This window comes from Amblyraja radiata, unplaced genomic scaffold, assembly GCF_010909765.2.
Source record: "Amblyraja radiata isolate CabotCenter1 unplaced genomic scaffold, sAmbRad1.1.pri scaffold_801_ctg1, whole genome shotgun sequence".
NCBI lineage: Eukaryota > Metazoa > Chordata > Chondrichthyes > Rajiformes > Rajidae > Amblyraja > Amblyraja radiata.
Genome location: NW_022630810.1, coordinates 15414 through 25086, shown reverse-complemented (window position 1 = coordinate 25086; position 9673 = coordinate 15414). Strand labels below are relative to the sequence as shown.

The following is a 9673-nucleotide window of genomic DNA, read 5'->3' as shown; positions in this document are numbered from 1 at the left end:
AAAAACAGTCTTGGGGAAGAAAAACTGTTTCCATGTAATCTTGATCAGTCTGCAGAAGGGTCTCGACCCGACACGTCACCCATTCCTTCTCTCTAGAGATGCTGCCTGTCCAGCTGAGTTACTCCAGCATGTTGTGTCTATCTTCGGTGTAAACCAGCATCTGCAGTTCCTTCCTACACTTTTTTCATGTAACCTCCCTGCAGTAATCAGACATCATTGTCCCCTCAGAATAGTCTATCAGCTTCATTGTGGGGGGTCATTGAAATTGATAAGCATTGGCTTCTACTGGCACTTGCTGGTTTGAGGGATACAGCATGGAAACAGGCCCTTCGGGCCATCGATCCAATACTGACTGTCGATCACCCATTCACGCTAGTTCTATGCTATCTTCTTCAACCACTCTCTACACGCATGAAGTCCCTATTTTAAACTTTTCTGTTCTCTCTGTGATTTCAGCCGTGACAGAAGCCATTGAAATTCCACAGTTCATCGGGCGCAGTTACCTCACGTACGACCATCAAAACTTCCTCAAGCGGTAAGTCACCACTCAGTCCCTCCCACCGCCTTCAACCCACCCCCCCACTCCCTCCACGCACCTCACCCTCGGGCTGGTGTTCAGGAAGGATAGCCAGAATTTACCAACTTTTAGTTTAGTTTCAGAACACACACAGGAAGCGGTTCCCCTACACACAAGAAATGGTTCCTTGAACACAGGAAATGGTTCCTTGAACACAGGAATCTGCAGTTGTATAGGGCTCTGGTGAGACCACATCTGGAGTATTGTGTCCAGTTTTGGTCTCCTAATTTGAGGAAGGACATCCTTGTGATTGAGGCAGTGCAGCGTAGGTTCACGAGATTGATCCCTGGGATGGCGGGACTGTCATATGAGGAAAGATTGAAAATACGAGGCTTGTATTCACTGGAGTTTAGAAGGATGAGGGGTGTTCTTATCGAAACATATAAAATTATAAAAGGACTGGCCAAGCTGGATGCGGGAAAAATGTTCCCAATATTAGGCGAGTCCAGAACCAGGGGCCACAGTCTTAGAATAAAGGGGAGGTCATTTATGACTGAGGTGAGGAAAAACATTTTCACCTAGAGAGTTGTGAATTTGTAAAATTCCTTGCCACAGTGGAGGCCAAATCACTAGATGGATTTAAGAGAGAGTTAGATAGAGCTCTAGGGGCTAGTGGAATCAAGGGATATGGGGAGAAGGCAGGCACGGGTTATTGATTGTGGACGATCAGCCATGATCACAATGAATGGCGGTGCTGGCTCAAAGGGCCGAATGGCCTCCTCCTGCACCTATTTTCTATGTTTCTATGAAATGGTTCCTTCAACACTGGAAATAGTCTGAACAGGTGATCGATGTTTGGCATGGACTCGGTGGGCCGAAGGGCCTCTTTCCATGCTGTATCTTTCAATCAACTCGAGCAAAACAAACAGATCATTGTCCCTTTTTTTCCCCTTCTTATCTTAACAAGGACTTTATGTAGTATTTGCATTTTCCAGTGTAGCAAAAGGTACAAAGGCTTTCAATAGTGACATTATATCAAGCGGTCATTATGATACAATAGTGCTGTCTTTATCCTCAATGCTCACCACCCCCCCCCCCCCCCCCCCCGACCATGGAAGGGATCCAGAGTCCCCGTGGACACTGCGTGTTCCCTCTCCAGGGACGGACATCGGCCCGAAAGAGGGGCAGGCAGCCGACTCTGGTGTGACCATCGACCCCCCGCTGCCTGGACCCGCGTATGGCCATCTTGGCCAGGCCCAGGAGCAAACCGACAGGGAGATCACACCTTCTCGATCGGCCCTCCCCACTCCCTGCCTTGTGTCCAAACACCAGGATTGTGGGACTAAAATGCAACCAGAACTTGAGGAGCAGCCCCTTCAGATATTGGTGCAGGGGCAGCAACCTCACACACCCCACGTACACGAGGAACACGGTCTCTTCCTCGCCGCAGAAGTCACAGCCGGCTGGCGAGTCCGTGAACTGACTCACAAGTTTATTACAGGCCACACCTCTGTGCAACACTCTCCACCCCAGGTCCCCGAGGTAAAGGGGGAGGAGGACTCCCTTGTAGAGAGACCGCCCCCTCCACTGGGGACCGCCCCCTCCACTGGGGACCGCCCCCTCCAATGGGGACCGCCCCCTCCACTGGGGACCGCCCCCTCCACTGGGGACCGCCCCCTCCACTGGGGACCGCCCCCTCCAGTGGGGACCGCCCCCTCCACTGGGGACCGCCCCCCCCACTGGGGACCGCCCCCTCCAGTGGGGACCGCCCCCTCCACTGGGGACCGCCCCTCCACTGGGGACCGCCCCCTCCACTGGGGACCGCCCCCCTCCACTGGGGACCCCCCCCTCCACTGGGGACCGCCCCCCCCACTGGGGACCGCCCCCTCCGGTGGGGACCGCCCCCTCCACTGGGGACCGCCCCTCCACTGAGGACCGCCCCCTCCACTGGGGACCGCCCCCCTCCACTGGGGACCCCCCCCTCCACTGGGGACCGCCCCCTCCACTGGGGACCGCCCCCTCCACTGGGGACCGCCCCCTCCACTGGGACCGCCCCCTCCACTGGGGACCGCCCCCTCCACTGGGGACCGCCCCCTCCACTGGGGACCGCCCCCTCCACTGGGGACCGCCCCCTCCACTGGGACCGCCCCCTCCACTGGGGACCGCCCCCTCCACTGGGGACCGCCCCCGCAGATCATTGTCTCAGTCAAGGCAAACAAACATGAGGTGTTATGTTGCGGTGGAGTTTAGGAGTTTGTCTCTCTCTCTTTTCAACTCTCTCTCTATCTCCCTCCATCTTTCTCCCTCTCTCTCTCTCTGTCTCCAACCCTCTCTCTTTCCTTCCCCATCTCTCTCTCTCTATATTTCTTTCATCCTCTCATCTTCTTTCTCTCCCACTTCCTCATTTTCTCTCCATATCTCTATATCTGTTTCTTCCAGACCCCTCTCCCTTTCTCTCTGGCCTCGTCCGCGAGGGTGGGGTAACATCAGGGCTGCCAACTCCCACGCTTTGAGCGTGACACTCACGCATTTCAGCCAATTCTCACGCCCTCACGCTGAAGACAGAATTCTCATGCTGACAGGCTGTCTTCAGTCCCTGCACAGCAAAGATCCTATGGAGGAGCTATAGGATCTTTGCTGCACAGTTTGTCGGCATGACAGCGATCTGCACGGATTGGGGAAGCGCGTCGGTTCCGGGCAGCGGGTGTCAGCGCTTTTGTGAGCCGTCTGCGAGCGCTGCGCTTCCTGCTGCCGCGGCAACCTCGCTCCCTCCCTCCCTCCCTCCTGCCCTTCAGCTCACGGCAGCGCCAACGCCGCCAATCCACGCTACACCCTGCCCACCAGACCCCCCCATTGGGCGGCCGGGGAAAGAGAGGGAGGGGAGAAAGAGAGAGAGAGAAAGAAAAAAAAGGATGGAGGCAAAGAGAGACAGGGGGAGGGAATGTATTCAAGGGATTGAAGACAGGCCGGAGACAGGAAGAAAGAGGAGGTGAGGAAATAGAGGGAGTGGGAGGAAAGAGAGGGAGGTGAGGCACGAGGGAGGGATTTTGGGGTTTTTTTGTTCTGCCCGCGGGAGGCCGGGGCTTCCGCTTGCGGGGTTTTCGATTTCTTTTGGGAAGGAAAGGCGTGTGTGTGTCTGTTTCCCTGTGTGTGTCTCCTTGTGTGTGTGCCTCCCTGTGTGTGTGCGTGTCTCTGTGTGTCTCCCTGTGTGTGTGTGTGTGTGTGTGTCTCCCTGTGTGTGTGTGTCTGTATCCACGTGTGTGTGTCCCTGTGTGTGTGTATCTGTGTCTCCCTGTGTGTGTGTGTGTCTCCCTGTGTGTGTGTGTCTGTCTGTCTCCCTGTGTGTGTGTGTGTCTGTGTCCCTGTGTGTGTGTGTGTGTCCCTGTGTGTGTGTGTCTGTGTCTCCCTGTGTGTGTGTGTGTGTCTGTCTGTCTCCCTGTGTGTGTGTGTGTCTGTGTCCCTGTGTGTGTGTGCGTGTCTGTCTCCCTGTGTGTGTGTGTCTCCGTGTGTGTGTGTGTGTGTGTGTGTGTGTGTGTGTGTGTGTGTGTGTGTGTGTGTGTGTGTGTGTGTGTGTGTGTGTCTTCCTTTGTGTATGTGTCTCCCTGTGCATCTGTTGTCACATCCTGGCCTTAGACAGGGCTGCCAACTCTCACGCTTTGAGCGTGAGAGTCACGCATTTCAGCCAATTCTCACGCTGATGACAGAATTCCCACGGTGTCATTAGTCCCTGCACAGTTTGTCTTTTTGCGCCATATCACAACGATCTGTGCGGTCTGGGGAAGCGCGTCAGTTGGCGGCTGTGAGTGACGTCGCATCTCTTCTCCTCTCTTCTTTCTTGGTTGGATGTGCAGCTGCCAACAACATGAAGCAGCTGGAGATAAAAATAACCAGGTGAATCGGTTATAAAACATGGGGAGGACCACAATGAGGCCAAACATCTAGGACAGGGTTCGGCAACCTACGGCACACGGGCTGAATCCGGCCCGTAACCCGAAAAACCACGTTTTTTTTCAATTTGTTTTCGCAGTGTCGGGGCAGGCTAGCCGACCTGAGAACTGCAGCCAGTCCCTGGGACGTGAGCTGATCTGGGAACGGCAGCCAGTCCCTGGGACGCAAGCTGATCTGGAACGGCAGCCAGTCCCTGGGCACGCAGAATGCCAACTTGATCATTATGGACAACTTGGGCCAGCCACGTACATGTTGTATAACTCTGATTCTATGAAGATCTGAATGGGCTTAGAATTACCATTTAAGCAAAATTGCCCTCACTTTCCCCATTTTGATTCTTGATATTAATATCCCTTTGCTCTGTTAACAGTGTTAAAGTACTTATGAGGTCGAGTCAGGAAAGGGAACATGTTATTTCTTTTTAGTTTGCTTTAATTTGTTAGTTGATTGTTTGTTGAGTGCCATAATTTCTGAAATGGCCTTAAAGTAACTTAACTGTTATAAAGCAGTAATAAGTGATTTTTGTCCAACAATTGGAACTTGCATAAAATGTTTGCATTATTAGCAGGACTGCCAACTCTCACGCATTGAGCGTGAGACTCACGCATTTCACAAAATTCTCATGCTCTCACGCTGATCACAAAATTGGTGCCGCCTCCGGAGCCTACTATGGGAGGGGGAACACACCCTCCCCCCATCGGTCTCTACGCTCCCTTGCAATTTCTCACTCTCAACTCTCACCCAATGTTGGCAGCCCTGGGTAACATGGTGGTGTCTGACTGGTCTGAGCGACCCCCTCACATGTCCTCTGCCCCTCCCCCAGGGTGTCGGGCCTGCGAACCAACATCTTCATGAGGTTCAAGGCCACGTCGGGTGAGGGCCTGCTGCTGTGGCGAGGGGAGACCTCCATGAGGGTCAACGGTGACTTCATCTCCCTCGGCCTGCAACAAGGGGCCCTGGTCTTCAGGTGAGTGACAAATGTGGGACTGGGGCCTGCAGTGGGGCCTTGTGACGGGGCCTTGACCCGGTGTCGGGGCCTTGACCTGGTGTCGAGGCCTTGACCTGGTGGTGATGGGGCCTTGACCTGGTGGTGATGGGGCCTTGGCCCGGTGATGGGGCCTTGACCCAGTGACGGGGCCTTGACCGTGGTGGGAACGGGCCTGGGCCTACTGATGGGGACTGTGGTAGGGCCTGGGCCTAGCAACGGGGCCTGGGCCTAATGACGAGGCCTGGGCCTAGTGCCTGTGGTGGGAGATGGGGCCATTTCTGACACACCATCTCTCTCGTTCACTGCCTCTTTGACAGGGGAGGGCACCAGTAAATGGGGAGTGTTTCCAATTTACTGGTGCCCTCCCCTAATTCATCATTTACTGGTGCCCTCCCCTAAATTCCCATTTCCTGGGGGTAATTTTAACGAAGCCAATTAACTTGCACCCGGAGAAAACCCACGTGGTCATGGGGAGAATATGCAGACTCCGCACACAGACAGCACCTGAGGTCAGGATCGAACCGGTGTCCCAGGCACTGTGAGGCAGCAGTTCTACCCGCTGCACCACTGGGTTCAGGTATAAATGAGAGTGGTTCAGGCAGCATCTGTGCAGGGAGAGTTTAGGTCTATTATTGTCACGTGTGCCGAGGTACAGTGGATAGCTTTGTTTTGCACGCTGTCCAAACAGATAAAGCAACCAAGTCAAACTCCAGTACAATAGGTAGAGCAAAGGGGAAGATATAGAGTGCAGAATATAGTTCTCAGCATTGTAGCGCATCAGTTCCACAGACAAAGTCCAATGTCCGCAACGGGGTAGAGGTGAATCGGACAGCACCCTAGCTTATGGAAGGACCGTTCAGAAGCCTGATAACAGAGGGGAAGAAGCTGTTCCTGAGTCTGGTGGTGAGCGCTTTCAAGCTTCTGTACCTCTGCCGGACGGGAGCGGTGATTCACCTCTGGGGGTTGCGGGAGGGTGGGATCAGGGTCAGTCTCCCCCACCCTCACTCTTCTCTTCCTATTTCTCCCACATCTTCTACCCTCTCTATCCTCTCTCCTCTCCACTCCCCCCCCTCCCATTCCCCCTCTCCCCTCACTCCTCTCCCTGCCCCCTCTCCCTGCCCCCTCTCCCTGCCCCCTCTCCCTGCCCCCTAACCTCACTGTACCCCTCCCCCCCCATTCTCCGCTCTCTCCTCTCTCCCCACTCTCTCCCTGACAGTTACAACCTGGGCAGTGGGCCCGTGTCGGTGCTGGTGAACGGCTCCTTCCACGATGATCACTGGCACCGGGTCAAGGCTGTCCGGTGAGTCACACCCTGCCAGTGTGTGTGTCTGTTTGTGTGTGCCTGTCTTTGTGAGTGTTTGTCTATATGTGTGTGTGTCTGTGTGTGTGTGTGTGTGTGTGTGTGTGTGTTTGTCTATGTTAGTGTCTGTCTATATGTTTGTGTCTGTGTGTGAGTGTGTGTCTGTCTATGTGTGAGTGTGTGTGTGTGTGTTTGTCTATGTTAGTGTCTGTCTATGTGAGTGTGTGTGTGTCTGCGTGTTTGTCTATGTTAGTGTCTGTCTATATGTGTGCGGCTGTGTGTGACAGACTGTGTGTGCGTGTGTGTCTGTGAGAGAAAGACTGTGTGTGTGTGTGTGTGTGTGTGTCTGCCTGTGTATGTGTGAGTCTGCCTGTGTCTATGTGTGTGTGTGTGTCTCTATGCACACAATACCTATAACTCCATGCGTATGTATTTGTACAATCCCATGTGTTTGCATGCAAACCGTTTGCACCAAACTGCATATGTGTACAGACAAACTCGTGTATGTAGAAAATAGTAAATAGGTGCAGGAGGAGAACATTCGGCCCTTCGAGCCAGCACCGATTTCACATGTGTGTGTGTATTTGTCGTGTGCTGTGCATATGTATGTATGTGTGCGTTTGTACGTGTGTGTGCATTTGGGCGTGTGCGTTTGTGTATATTTGTGCGTGGGCATTTGGGCGTGTGCGTTTGTGTATGTTTGTGCGTGGGCATTTGGGCGTGTGTGTTTGTGTATGTTTGTGCGTGGGCATTTGGGCGTGTGCGTTTGTGCGTGGGCATTTGGGCGTGTGTGTTTGTATATGTTTGTGCGTGGGCATTTGGGCGTGTGTGTTTGTGTACGTGCGTGTGCGCGCATGATCCTGTGTGGGGTTGACTCCTGTCTGTTGCAGGGACGGGGCGTTTGGGAAGCTGACCATTGATGATTACGGAGCAAAGACCGGCCGCTCCCCAGGCAAGATGCGGCAGCTCAACGTCAACGGCCCCATCTACGTGGGTGAGGAGGAGCGGGGGGCACCCAGGCGGCACACAGGGGACAGCTGTCAACACACAGGAAATGGTCCTCTAAACACAGGAAACGGGTCCCTACACACAGGAAATAGTTCCCTAAACACAGGAAACGGGCCCCTACACACGGGAAATAGTTCCCTACACACAGGAAATAGTTCCCTAAACACAGGAAATAGTTCCCTACACACAGGAAATAGTTCCCTACACACAGGAAATAGTTCCCTACACACAGGAAATAGTTCCCTACACACAGGAAATGGGTCCCTACACACAGGAAACTGGTCCCTACACATGGGAAATAGTTCCCTAAACACAGGAAACGGGTCCCTGCACACGGGAAACAGCTCTGTACATACAGGAAACAGTTCCGTACATACAGCAAATGGCTCTGTACACACAGGAAATGGTTCACTAAACACAGAAAATGATACCCTATACACAGGAAATGGCTATATACATACAGAAAATGTCTCCATACATACGAGAAATGGTTCCCCTGAACATGGGAATCAGTTCCCCAAATACAGGAAACTGTTCCCCAAATACAGGAAACTGCTCCCCGGCACACAGGAAATGTTTCAGAACACATACAAGAAACACAGGAAACGGTTCCCTCAAGACAGGAAATGGGTCTATATACACAGGAAATGGCCCCGTACATACAGGAAATAGCGGCGCACACACAGGAACTGGTGCACTAAACATGGAAATCGGTTCGTCAAAACACAGGAAGCGGTTCCGCTACACACAGGAAACGGTTCCCCTACACACAGGAAGCGGTTCCCATACACACAGGAAACGGTTCCCCTACACACAGGAAGCGGTTCCCCTACACACAGGAAGCGGTTCCCCTACACACAGGAAACAGTTCCCCAACACACAGGAAACAGTTCCCCTACACACAGGAAACGGTTCACCTACACACAGGAAGCGGTTCCCCTACACACAGGAAACGGTTCACCTACACACAGGAAGTGGTTCCCCTACACACAGGAAGCGGTTCCCCTACAGACAGGAAGCGGTTCCCCTACACACAGGAAACAGTTCCCCTACACACAGGAAGCGATTCCCCTACACACAGGAAACGGTTCACTACACCCCCACCCTCCTCCGCGCTGTGTCCGTCACTGTTCACCAGTCCCCGGTGGGGATTCTTAACTGACCCCCGGCCTTCTCTCTCGCGGCAGGGGGAATGAAGGAGATCGCTCTGCAGACGGGACGGCGGTACATGCGGGGGCTGGTGGGCTGCATCTCCCACCTCACCCTCTCCGGTGACTACCAAGCCGCCCTGGTGGAGGAGGCCGGCGGCGGCAAGAACATCAACACCTGCGGCGCAAGCTAGTCCGGACTGGTGTGGGGGGGGGTGGGGGGGAGAAGTAAGGGGGAGGGAGGGGGGGGAGCAGGGGAGGGGTGGGGAGGGAAGGGAGGGTGAAGAGGGTAGGAAAGGGAACGGTGGGGAAGAGGAGGCAAAGAGAGGGGAGGGATGGTGAGACCAAGATGGTAGGGGAGAAGGAGGAGAGAGGTGAGGGGATGGGGAGGGCTAAGGAGGAGTGGGAGATGGTGGAGATAGGCGGGAATTATGAGAGGGACAAGAGGGAGAGAGATGAGAAGGGGAGAGGAGGAGAGGAGGGAACCACTGGAGCTACAAAATTAAACTCAGTATAAATATGTGAGTTCAGTTTAGTTCAGAGATACAGCGCAGAAACAGGCCCTTCAGCCCACCGAGTCCACGCCGACCAGTGATCACACTGTACACTAGCACTATCCTACACACACTAGGGACAATTTACAACCTACAAACCTGTACGTCTTTGGAGTGTGGGAGGAAACCGGAGCACCCAGAGAAAACCCACACGGTCATGGGGAGAAAGTGCAACCTCCACACAGACAGCACCCGTGGTCAGGATGGAAC

At 54.0% G+C, this 9673-nt stretch overlaps 2 protein-coding genes across 2 annotated transcripts in view; both read left to right on the top strand.

The window, feature by feature from the left end:
• The window catches only part of LOC116970372 (pikachurin-like), a gene marked incomplete at its 5' end in the record, with an annotated part of 12696 nt that extends 8136 nt beyond the window's left edge, over positions 1-4560 (top strand). Inside the window, 2 exons of the mRNA XM_033017031.1 lie at positions 457-535; positions 4545-4560. Of these exons, the coding sequence (XP_032872922.1) occupies positions 457-535; positions 4545-4560 (95 nt within the window). The remainder of the gene's footprint in view (positions 1-456; positions 536-4544) is intronic.
• Positions 461-9114, top strand: LOC116970370 (pikachurin-like). The gene is made up of 5 exons (XM_033017030.1): positions 461-535; positions 5289-5432; positions 6670-6753; positions 7644-7747; positions 8949-9114. Exons 2-5 carry the CDS (start codon positions 5317-5319, stop codon positions 9101-9103), a joined length of 459 nt encoding a protein of 152 aa, XP_032872921.1. The 5' UTR covers positions 461-535; positions 5289-5316; the 3' UTR covers positions 9104-9114.
• The last annotated feature ends 559 nt before the right edge of the window (positions 9115-9673 follow it).